The sequence below is a fragment of the Labeo rohita genome, unplaced genomic scaffold (assembly GCF_022985175.1).
Source record: "Labeo rohita strain BAU-BD-2019 unplaced genomic scaffold, IGBB_LRoh.1.0 scaffold_291, whole genome shotgun sequence".
NCBI classification, from domain to species: domain Eukaryota; kingdom Metazoa; phylum Chordata; class Actinopteri; order Cypriniformes; family Cyprinidae; genus Labeo; species Labeo rohita.
Window position 1 is genome coordinate 76031 of NW_026129208.1, and position 12198 is coordinate 88228.

Genomic DNA, 12198 nt, shown 5'->3' on the forward strand with positions numbered 1-12198 from the left:
TATAGGTGAAATGTAATATGTTCAATCACCATTTTTTTTTTTTTTTTTTTAGTTTAAACTATATTGTATTAAGATTACCTTTTTGGCCTTTTTCTGTGCATTACAGAACAGGAAAATAGTTCACGTCATTTCAACATTTCAGTAGTTCTTGTAGTGCTGCTGCTGGTGTTCATAGCTGTAGCTGCAGGTTTGATGTACCACAGGAAGTGTAAACAATCAAAACAAAAAGGCAAGTATTGACATGCAAAATATATATTAAAATAAAAAATAAATGTTAATTAAGTGTAGTTTGGCTTATTAAATGTGTGATTATTATTAAAACAGTTAAGGCTCAAGAGGAAGAGGTACTTTATGTTGATGCAACATTCTGTGCATATCGTGTTCAGAGTACGGTAAGATATACTGTATTACTATGTGTAAACTCCCTCAGCTTTTTTATATTCCTGTAGTCTGTTGTGTATGTGTCTGAGCATATGTTATCACACTGCTGTTTCTTTCTGATGTGATAATGCTGAAAGGTTTTCTTCACTCTTTCTGCTCAACTGTGAAAAAAAGAGCTTTTATTTTAAATTATTCTGTCCTTCACTTTTATAATTCAGTGTGTTTGAACCTGCTTGATTGTGATGTTTCCTTGCAGGATGCTGTTGCAGCAGAACAGACAGAATATTCAAATGTTAAGACACAAACTTAGGACCCGACTAGTTTCAGGCTCAGATGTCACGCCTACGGACCGTTGGCTGAACCTCTGATTCATTTATGGCACACAAAATTAGAAACATTTCAGCAGTTTCAAATTCATCATTGGATTGGTTGAATTATACAGGACTTCCGGGAGACATGTTTGTCACATTCTGTTACAATCCACCTGGGAAAACAAGATGCAGTGATGCCAAAATACTGTGACAATGATCACTTATTAGGTTAACATATGTAAAGGTCACGGCATAGACTCTTTAAAATATGTCCAAGATTTTTCACACACTGGTATGTTATTGTGGGGACAGTTTTTACACACTCTTTGGCCATTCAAAGCAGCCAACGTTCCCAGACCTTCTGCTATCATTCTGACCTAACAACTGTAGGTCAGCGCCATGAATTCTTGCAGTTTACCCAAGTTGATGTCACTTTGACAACACTAGTGTTTTCCCCTTATATGCATTTCATTACATTTCATTTTAGAGCAGCTAAAGCTAAAGATTATTTTAGATTAGTTAGGTATTTTTTGTTTATCTTGTCATATTCACTCAGTATCATTTCTCATTTTTGACAGATATTTTAGCTGGTTTGTCTGAACTATTTTTTTCCATTTTTTTATAAATTTTCTTATTCTTTCATTTGGAATTTTGTTGTTTGTTGGTCATTTGTTTCTTTTGGCTGTTGTTCTCCCATCATCCTATTTATATAAAGCACTTAAAAAGATGGCCAGTGTCATATAATGGTGATTATTACTGTATCTCTTCGACAGTCATCTTTTAATTTGGACTTTGGCCTTCAGGATTGGCACAGGGGATCAGCACCCTTCCAGGTTTATATGTGCCCTCCCTTTCTCCCCCTGAGCATCTAGTGGTTCTGAAATGAATGAAAGTTGTTGTCAGCCATCTTTTGTTTCTCAAATGCAGGTCTGCAGAGACCATCACAAAGGCACTTCCTATTAATGTATTGCCTCTATATCTGTATCCTTTTCTCTAGTTTTACTTCTGCTCAAGCTCACTTGTGAAAACTGCCGTGACAGTACTGTGGGAGTTGTTGCTCTTGATAAATGATAAATGATAAATGATAAATGCCATTTTTCTCATTTGTAAAGCACTTTGCATTAAGGCTGAAGATAATGCAGGAGCTATATATAACACTGAGAAGCTCCATAACAAAGATGAAAGCACATAATGACAACAATTGTGACCTTAAATGCCATTCAAACAAAACAACTCATTGTGATTGTAATGAAAACAAATGTTGCCGCAAAACAATGTAGCATTCAGAATTTTTCTGAGAAACTTTGTGTAGTTCTAGAAGGTGTGGGTTCTGTCAGTTTGTGAGATTCACACAACTCATTACTAACATATTACATTTCATATCATAGATTATCACTTCATTTTATATGTGAACAAAGTGCTCTTCTGTGCCCTACTTATATTTAACTAACGCAGTAGGCTACACTGTCCCACAAATTAGCTCCAACGCGTATTTCTAGTAAATCTGAAAAACCTTGATTAGCTAGTTCAGGTGTGTTTAATTAGAGTTGGTACTAAACTCTGCAGGACAGTGGCCCTCCAGGAACAGATTTGTTTGGACACACCTGGTCTTAGCCTCAGATGTCACGCCCACAGACCATTGGCTGATCTTGGAGAAGGGTATAACTGCAGCCTGGAGATCTTAAAATGGGGACGGGAACTCCAAAACAGAGTGGGAGCTCCAAAATAGGGCGTGGCTTCCTCCCACTGACAGTGCAAACTCCACCCCACAGCTGATTCTAAAGGTTTTATTGGTTGTGTCAATCACAGTCTTGATTTCCTATGCTACAAACAATGCTAACCCCTAAACCTACCCCACACTTGACCCTAACCTTCACCAGTGAAACATGACTGCACGGTGGGATTGGTGTTGAATAGCGTGGTGGATAAACTGGACCTCACCAGACCATTGGACCTTTTTAGTTACACTCAGCGTCACTACACCCTCCTACCCTGCAAAAACAAAGCGATAGAGTAAAACCTTTCCCCTGCACTGGGCTGTGACGGCCGCGGGGCATTTAGATTATATCATTAAGTTGAGGTTCTAACTCCAGTTCGAACACCACTGGCAATGAGCTTTGGGCTCTGCTCTCAATGAACATATTTATTTATGTAGCATATTTAAGCTTTATTTTAAAAAACAAATAGAAACAATGTTTAATTTATAAAGTTTTATTTTGAAATGTAAGTTAATAACAGTTGGCTGAAGCCAGAGCCAATGGTGAAAGTCTTTGCGTGATGAGACCCCGCCCCATTTTGGAGGTTCTGCCCACTTTTGGAGATCCCACCCCCATTTGGAGATCTCCAGTCTGCACTTATACATACCCTCCTCTGCTATGTCCCAGTGTGCCTACTTTTACGCCCTTAAAGTATACAGTAGTCAACATTTGAAATGGATCAAAAAAAGTTAAATAAAGTCAATCAAAGGCAAGAACTGGTATTCTTTTTGGTTTTAGGAGAAATTTAATGAAAGGTTTTGATCCACTTCAAATGTTGACTACTATATACTTTTTTGATGAAAAAAGTACACACTTTGAAGTGAGCAGTAGAAGAGTAGGCAAGCTATTGGACATACATAACATCACACAACTGCTTCTTTATGAACGTTCTGTCACATCGTTACATGTGTAGATATAAAATATGTATAGATTCACCATTCGATCGTTCCAAGCACGTAGTGGCATCCGCCATCTTGGAACGGTGAACTTGACGTCATTTACCATACTATAGGTTTGCAGACCAATGACTGTGCAGGATTGTGGCATTTCGAATATTCAGTGATTACTATTGTGAATGATGTCAAGTTGACCAATACAATATAAAATGTTGATTATTACTCAAACTCAAACCCCTTTTTCTAAACATCTACCAAACCGCCAGTCGCGCACATCCACCATGTTGTTTGTTGTTTTTAAATGCATTTTTTTGTGTGTTTGTAGTTCTGGACCGAATCCTTTTCCAAAGTGAATGGATTGTGGGCAATGATAGCCAATCACTGGAGTGGGTAAAGCTAAGAAGGGAGACAGCTCTGGCTACTGGGCATGCGCACATCAATCTAACGTTATTTTTGTCACACTGTAGAAAGGTAATACTCTTTTTGTATTATAGAAAGGGCAAAGTTTAGAGTTGGAGTAGGTGTAGACGTTAATAAAACACAATCTAATAGGCAGAAAAAATTAACTGGATCCATACTTCAAAAATCGACCTGAAATAGTAGACTATCCAGGGACTTTTGGCAAACTCTTTTCAGCATATTACACATTGGGACACACTTATTCTAATCTCACATACTACTTAGGATGGATAATATGAACATTGGGACACAAGGCCGGTTTCCTCGCTCCTCCGTTCTCCGTCCTATGACCCAGAAACCGTATGAACTCAGCCATCTTGTAGGCGTCTCAGTTCTCTAACTGCAGGGGAGGATCAAGGCATGAGGAGGCTTCCAGAGGAGTCAAGAGCGAGGATACACAGGTAAGTTATATGAGGAAAAAACTGACACACACATAAATTCTCCTCCCCCTTCACATCTGTCATAATAATTTACATTTATATTTTACCTTTGCAGTTTAAATAAACCAATCATATCTGTATATTTCAACAGGGCATCTTGCTTTATGAATGCCTTAAATAACAATCTTTAATAACATAAGGGAAGATCCTTTTAGCACTTTTAAGTGATGCTTGAGTGGTCAAGAATATTCCAATGTGCATCCTTTGATTCCTCCGTTCTCACTTTCTTTTCTTGCATTCTTCCCTCATATCCTGAAGGAGTGGAGCTAAGATGCGAGGAAAGGAAATGAGGATGCACAAATAAAAAATGAGAAGCACCCAAGGACACACTTGAACTAATGTAAAAAGAAAAGTTTAATGCCGCCCCCTAGTGTACTTGTCCAAAAATAACAGCAGTGTGTGTTATTATATGTATTTGCTGCAACATTTGCCCCCTTCCCGCCCCCAACTGGTGGACTTACTGTTTTGTCCACTAGGTGGCACCAATTCTTCAGCATGTACTGTATCTCATCACCCTCTCATGAACCATCACCTGAAAAAATACATACATATCAAAAACATAAAATTCACAAACAATGTAAATTAAAGCTGCAGTTTGTAACTTTTGGCACTCTAGGAATTAATAAACAGCAGGAAAGAACTACTTCTCTCTGTTTAGATACTGGGCTACTCATAAACAATGAACACAAAAAAAGTTAGGGACTGCAGCTTTAAGTATTCATTTTTAAAAGAATTAAGGATTTTATATTTATCATATTTTACTCAGCATTTCATTTTTTGAGTGGTCCAATGACTGTGGCAAATAGGACTTTCTCCTCATAAGTAGATAACTTGCACAAGTACATAATAGCCATCACAATGAGCAGAACAGGTGAAATTAAAAAAAAAAAAAAATGACACAAGGAGAGCAACACACACATATACTCCCCAAATGTAATGTATGGTTGTGATTTGTAACTCGTTTAAAAATGTACCACATGTGGCCACTCAGGGGCGCAAATGCATAATGAGCTATTATGACTAGTACATTTGTGTCATCTGATATAACCGTAGAGGAAATGTATTTAAAAAAATGCATCGTGCAGTTTCACATTTATCATCAAATGCTGGATAATAGATTAGAGTCAACAATATGGATAATAATAATATATTCAGATCAGGCTTTATTGTGGGCAGGCAGATATTTCGGTAAGAAATTATGTTCCTTGAGGAAAACATTTCAGGAATTTTCTCCATATTGTGGACTTCAATGGTGCCCCCAAGTTTGAACTTTCAAAATGCAGTTTAAATGCAGCATTAAACGACTCCAAACGATCCCAGCCGAGCAAGAAGCGTCTTATCAAAACGATCGTAAATTTTTGAAACAAACTGACAATTTATGTACTTTTTAACATCAAATGCTGGTCTTGTCTAAGTCGGCGTGAACTCGTCATATGGTTTTTAATATGACTGCCTTGTGAATTTAAGAGTGAATAAAAATAAATGTAAGTTACATTATCAATTAACATATTCTAGAGTTCAAGCACTCTCAAAAACTCCCATTAAAATCACTGAAACTGTTTACACTGTAAATTTTACTTACAGATTCGTACACACATCTGCACTGTGTTGTTTTCCGAAATCGCCAGAAAGTGTTAGGTCAGCGAGCGAGTAAAGAAACACCGGCATTTTAGCGTTAACTCATCTGAACGCCTCTGATTGGTCAATGCATACAAAAGCTCGACAGCATTGTGTGTGATTGGTTATAATGCGCAGTGCTGTAAAAACGCGTCTTTCTGTGGCTCAGCTCCAGCCAGCGAACGCAGATTTGAATTTATCAGCTGACGATATGACGCAAACGATCTAATCAGCCTGTGTGATTGTATCAAATATAGAAAATATTATTCAGCTCTTTTTGTGTTTTGGAAGGTGCATTCAAAATCCATTTGGCTCAAAAATCACACATTCAATGGGCATGACGCCTCTGACCCGGAGGGTCACGTATCGGGAAATTACGGGAAATTATTATTTTTTTGGTTAGCTTAGCTCGCCAGGGTGGCGAACTCCGGTCCTGGAGAGCCGCAGCCCTGCAGAGTTAAACTCCAACCCTAATTAAAACTCACCTGCCTGTTGCTTTCTAGTAACCCTTCAAACCTTAATTAGTTTGTTCAGGTGCGTTTGATTAGGGTTTAAGCAAAAGGATGCATGACTACTGCTCTCCAGGACCGGCGTTCGCCAGATAAAACCTGTGTCTTTTACGAGGCTCTTCACTTCTTCTTTTCACTCTTTGCTCTCACTTCCCCTTTCTGCTAACTGGACTTAGATATTTCTGGACTTCCTGATTTCCTCATGGTTACCTCCTATTTGAAAGATTTAAATGATTGATACAGTTTAAAGATGTCTTAGATTTATACTAACTTTGATTTGATTTGATTTGGACTGGTTAAAAATAACTTTTATTGCGTTTGTATTATGCAGCTTATTTGTGAAATGATTGGATTGATTTAGGGCAATGAAAAAAAATCGTTTTTAGATTTATATACTCGCTCATCCCTGCAACACTCTATAGAAGACGAGTTTGTGCTTGTGTGGTGGTTTGGGGGATTTACCGCAAATTGGAGAAAGCTTTAAAAGTATGCAACCGTTTTGAAATACAAACGTGGTGCAAATTAGATCGCTGTGAGATTAACTGGAATTAATGAATGTGTATTAAACTGACAACGAATCCTTGCTGTGGGCATTTGTAAACAAAGCTTGCATCTTTCCAACTGTAATTGCCTGCAGGCTATATCTGCATACGTGAAGGTTTCTAATGTCAGTGGGTGGCATAACATAAATATGGCAATAATGGCATATATCATAAATGAAGTACAAATAAAATGACTGATCACTCTTTAGCTTGCCTAATCAGAAAAGTATAGTAAACAAGACAAACATTTGTATTATATAGTCAAACTAAATTGGGAAAAATGTTCTTGTTTGCAAAGAACGACATCACAGATTTGTCTGAAGAATATGTGCCGACCTGATTTTGCCATCAAGTCCTGTTCAACTTATTGTTGTCATGCACTTGCATTCCTGTTAAGATTTTCCTTTTTTCTTATATGGGTGATGAGTTTAAATCAGGTGTGTTTGATTAAGGAACTAGTTGCCTTTGTGTGGTTTAACTGCAGGACATGATGGCAGCAGGATGCACAAAGAAGGTTTCTTAGTAGTTTATCAGATAACAAACACATGCAAATTGGTGGGCAAATTTGCTCCTTCATGTATTTGTGTGGTTTGCTGTTGTGTGGGTGCAAGTCTCAGAGCAGTCTTAGTAAACAGATTGTTTGAAAGCCACTCCAAGCAGGTCTACCCTTGGTCCTGGGTTTGTCATTTTTTTATTTTGATCTCAAGACGAAACCTGTGGGAACTTTTTCGGGAGATGCATCTGACAGATGTCTGTAAGTCAGTCAGTTTTACATACATTCTAAATCGTAAACATCTTGAAGACATCTAGTAAATGTCTGTTTGACATCTGATAGCTGAAACGTCCTATAGACGTATTGCAGATGAGCAAACACTCTCAAAAAATGTCTTCCATCTGCTTTTATAAAAGCAGATGACAAATAGAAATTTTTTTTTTTTTTTTTGAGCAAACACTTGAAAAAATATTTTTTTTTTTTTTTCTGTGATGTAGGCAGTGCTGGCCTGTCCACCAATCGGTGTGCGCAGCTCAACTTAAAGCCGCACGCACCTTACATAACTAAGGTAACGCGCACCAGTGCTGTACAGTAAGGCATATGTGCCGCACGTATGAAAAAAAAAATCAGTGCGTTCAAACCTCAGTAGAACGGATGCATGAACCTGTTGTCTATTGAGAACATTTTAATGATATGATTTTTCTCCAAATTCATTTAATAACATCAGTCGGGACCAGTATGTTTACATTGACGAAATGGTCTATAAAGTGATAATGGCTGTTGATTAGCATTGCATTGCATAATTCCTGATATGGCTCGAATATCAGAGATAAACAGTCGCGATGGTACAGATATGCCTCCATGTTTCATGACTTAAAATGTCTCTATCTGAGTTTTATTTTACGCAAAAGCGTATACCTTTGTCCATATTAGGGATTTCCTGTATGAATTATACATTCTATTACATGTATTACATATACTAACACCTTATTTTGGGTAAAAATAGGAATAATAATACTTCTCTCTAGGTTTTTCTTTAAGTTCTCTCTCGATTTTTTCCCTCTCTCTCAGTGAATGCATAAGATTTTCTGACAAAAAGTTTTTTTTTTTTTTGTCATATATTTTAAATCATAATTAATTTTATAATACATTTTATACATTTCTAAACATTTATAGTTAAATACAGTAAAATATATTGATAATCATTAACAATAATTGTTGTTTTGTTTGATGTTTTTATTTAGTAATAACATAGTAATAACAATAATCAGAATTAGTCATGTTGATAAAAACAACATTTTGTGCAGTCCTACACACAGGCACAACCAGGGACGGATTGGCCATCTGGCAATTCTGGCAAATGCCAGAAGGGCCGGACCATTTTTTAAATGTGGGCCGGTCAGTTTTTTTTTTTTTTTTTTTTTTTGTTAATATGTATTGTTTTTACATGCAGGCAGCTTTTATCTCTTGCAAGATGTGAATATTATGATGATGATGATTATAATAATAGTAATAATAATAATAATAATAATAAATGTTAAGCATTTGGCCCAATCGGCGACGGCCGGCTGGTTTCGAGATGGGCCGAGCCAATCCGACCCAATCCGAGGTTACGCGGACGTAATCAAAATCTGGCAAGAATGTCAAACAGTAAGTGCAACACAAGCTAATTGTCAGAGATGGACCGTAAAAAAAGGAAAGGCGGTGCCGAAAAGCTCAGAGAAAGCAAAAAAAAAGGGGCTCTAAAATCTGACGCTGCCAAATGCATAAAATTAACTGAAATATTCTCGAAAGGTTTAAATTCGGCTGCTGCATCGGAGGACAGTAGCGCGGTAGAGGAGGTAAGAAGAAAACAGAAAGTCATTATACTAAAATATACCAAGTAATTTTCACGCCATTCACGCTACTTCTGACAGTTTTTGAGACTAACCTACACTGTGTTTAACAGTTGTAAGCTTAGCGTAGAACTCCCGTACATTTTAAAATGTACCGCAGAGACCAGCAAGAAGCATGGACCATAGACTGTAAAAAACATGGACGTAGTGTCCGTGACGTCACCCGTAGGTTTCCGAAGAGCATTTTTGAAGCTCTTAGTGGGCGGGAGTCGGCCGTCGCCATCTTGGAATCGGGTCACTGCACGTCACTCCCGGATAATCGAAAATGAGGAGCTGGCTGCTGAAACTACACCCGCCAAACGCGCGACGGTGGTGACAGCAGCGGCAATCCACCTGTCACTTAAATGGCCACGCCCTAAATTATGCAGTACTTTAAGGCTTAATATAAATTAAAAAAAAAAAATTGAATTATAAAAAAAATTCACCCCCCTCAGAGTTGACATGAAGGGCAAAATTAGCTATATAGACCAAAACCACTTTTTGAACCAGGCTGTAAACATATTTTTTTCTGCTGTGAAGTTTGGCATTTTAACATGGGGAGTCTATGGGATTGACTCCCTTTTGCAGCCAGCCTCAAGTGGCCAGTCGATGAATTGCAGTTTTAGTCACTTTGGTGTTGGCTTCAAGAGGTAAACCGGGAGGTTGCCACTTGGCATGGACACAATGACAGTCAGGCAAGAGTGAGGAACAAGTATAATCACAGACAGCCATACAAACATATTAAAATTGCAGAGTTACAGAGTTAAAATGGATGAGAAGATGTAGAATCAGACAGACAATGTGTACAATGTCAACATAGAAACAAGGAGAAGCCAACATATAGAGAGTGGCAATAAAGAACAACACTGCAGAGAATGACATATATAGTTATTTGTGAATAAAAGTATGCTGAAGTGTTGCAAGTGCTGCATGTCCATTTGTGTGTAAAGGTGTGTGTGTGTGTGTGTGTGTGTGTTCTGGTATATATGGTTTATGAGGACACAAATGTGTATAATGACATGGGTACTACAACGTAAACATGGTTTATGAGGACACTTCCTCTGTCCCCGTAAAACAAAAGGCTTAAAAAACATACTAAACAGTGTTTTATGAAATTCAAAAAGTGTGCACAGTCTCCTGTGAGGGCTAGGTTTAGGTATAGGGTAGGTGTAAGGCGATAGAAAATACGGTTTGTACAGTATAAAAACCATTACGCCTATGGAGAGTCCCCGTAAACCACAAATGCAAGAATGTGTGTGTGTGTGTGTGTGATACACATTCAGAGGTTACTCCTATCATAAGTAATAGCAGACAAACGGCATAAACAGACAGCACACGGACTCTACAGGATTCACAGATTATTTTTTATTTAGTTTTTACTGTATGTATAAATTTGTTATAAACGGGTTGTTTTTGTTCCAGTCACATACATTAAATGTTTAAATATCTATTACATATGGCACTGCTTATATTATTTCACCATCTGTACAACAATATAAGTAGTGAATGTGCGTGTCCCTGGGTGGGGCTGTGTCGGTGTGGTAATGTGGGCTGGTGTGGCTACAGTGCCAGGGCTGAATTTTTGTCCCAGTCCGCCCCTGGGCACAACAAACTCAGTGTTCTTTATAATAGTTGGTAAATAAAGTCTGAAAACCTTGATAGAACGATAGAGAGATTAAAGTGAAGTTGTGGTAGAAATGGAATCCAAACAATATCTTTCCGGGGCTGGAAAATAAAATGATTTTTTGGACTGCTATATACATAATATTTATTGCTATATATTTATATACATCATTTTTTTATTGTTGTTGTTGCCCATGATCACAGACAGACTTGTCATATAAGAAAAAATTGAGCCACATTTATTTACATATGTTTGTTGAATGTGTTACAGTTAATACTTAAATATTGAAATGGTCATTTTATGTGCTTTCTCTTCAAATTTCAAAAAGTCAAATTTCTGTAACAGTTTTTTACAGTAGTGTGGCCCATTTTCATTATCTTGCCTATGGCCCCACAAACCTACAGGCCGGCACTGGATGTAGGTGTGCTATCAGGGTGGACATTCAATTTTGGTTACTTGACATCGCAACCGAAATATCAACGTCTTTATGACGTTGTGTTCCTGTGGCGTTTAAGGCTATTTTATTTATGAAACATTTTGTATTCAGTCTTTCACTGAACAGTGGTTCACCATTGCTGGGTCACATCCAAAATATGGGTTACCATACAACGATGTAACTCGCTGATTAACCTCCGTATACCATGCATTGTTGTGGAAAAGAAATAGCTAATCACGACTGTTTGACGTCACCGAGTAATAACTTATGCTATTTAACTGATTAGAGATCTCTAAAACGCAGCTATACCGAACATGGCACCTGATGACTAATTTACTATTTTTTGTTCCCTGTCATTTAGCTTAATATGATGTTTATATGGTGTTTAGCTTGCTCATTGTGCCCAAGAGCATAATTTATTGAGCCCATATGTCTTATTAACAAGGAGCTATGCTTCTAAACACAGGTCGAGAGCTGTAGGTCCAAGTTTGTGAGGCTGTTTGCGAATGTTTGTTTGAACTGTGGTTTCGGGAAACACCGAACTGAACTATGTTGGTAACGACGGAACTTGCGACCACAGTTGGCACTATGGCCTTCTAGGCTGCTAAGGGGCGGATCTACCGGGGTGGCATGGGGTGGCAAATGCCACCCACTGCGCAATGTGACGTCGTAGTGACGTCTTTTCCATGTCATTTTTGGACGTCCAATTTCCGTCCATTGATGGGGTTGTTTTGTAACGCCAGGCGACGTCTTTTTTCGACGTCTACCGCACGTCTAATGTTGACGTCGGTGGGACCTCCATGTAAGGGCTATTTATAGTCCAAAAGTGGTCGTTTGTGGACATCTTTTCAACATAAAA

The 12198-nt window shown here is 37.9% G+C and overlaps 1 protein-coding gene across 2 annotated transcripts in view; it reads left to right on the top strand.

Moving 5' to 3' along the window:
* Window positions 1-901, top strand: part of LOC127160135 (SLAM family member 9) — a 69673-nt gene extending 68772 nt beyond the window's left edge. Inside the window, exons 6-7 of one of the 2 annotated variants that reach the window (XM_051102788.1) lie at window positions 325-392; window positions 638-901. In XM_051102788.1, coding sequence (XP_050958745.1) covers window positions 325-392; window positions 638-691 — 122 coding nt within the window. In that variant the 3' untranslated portion in view covers window positions 692-901. Of the gene's footprint in view, window positions 1-324; window positions 599-637 lie in introns of those variants that run through there. The other variant, XM_051102787.1, reaches the window with a different exon arrangement.
* Window positions 902-12198: the final 11297 nt, after the last annotated feature.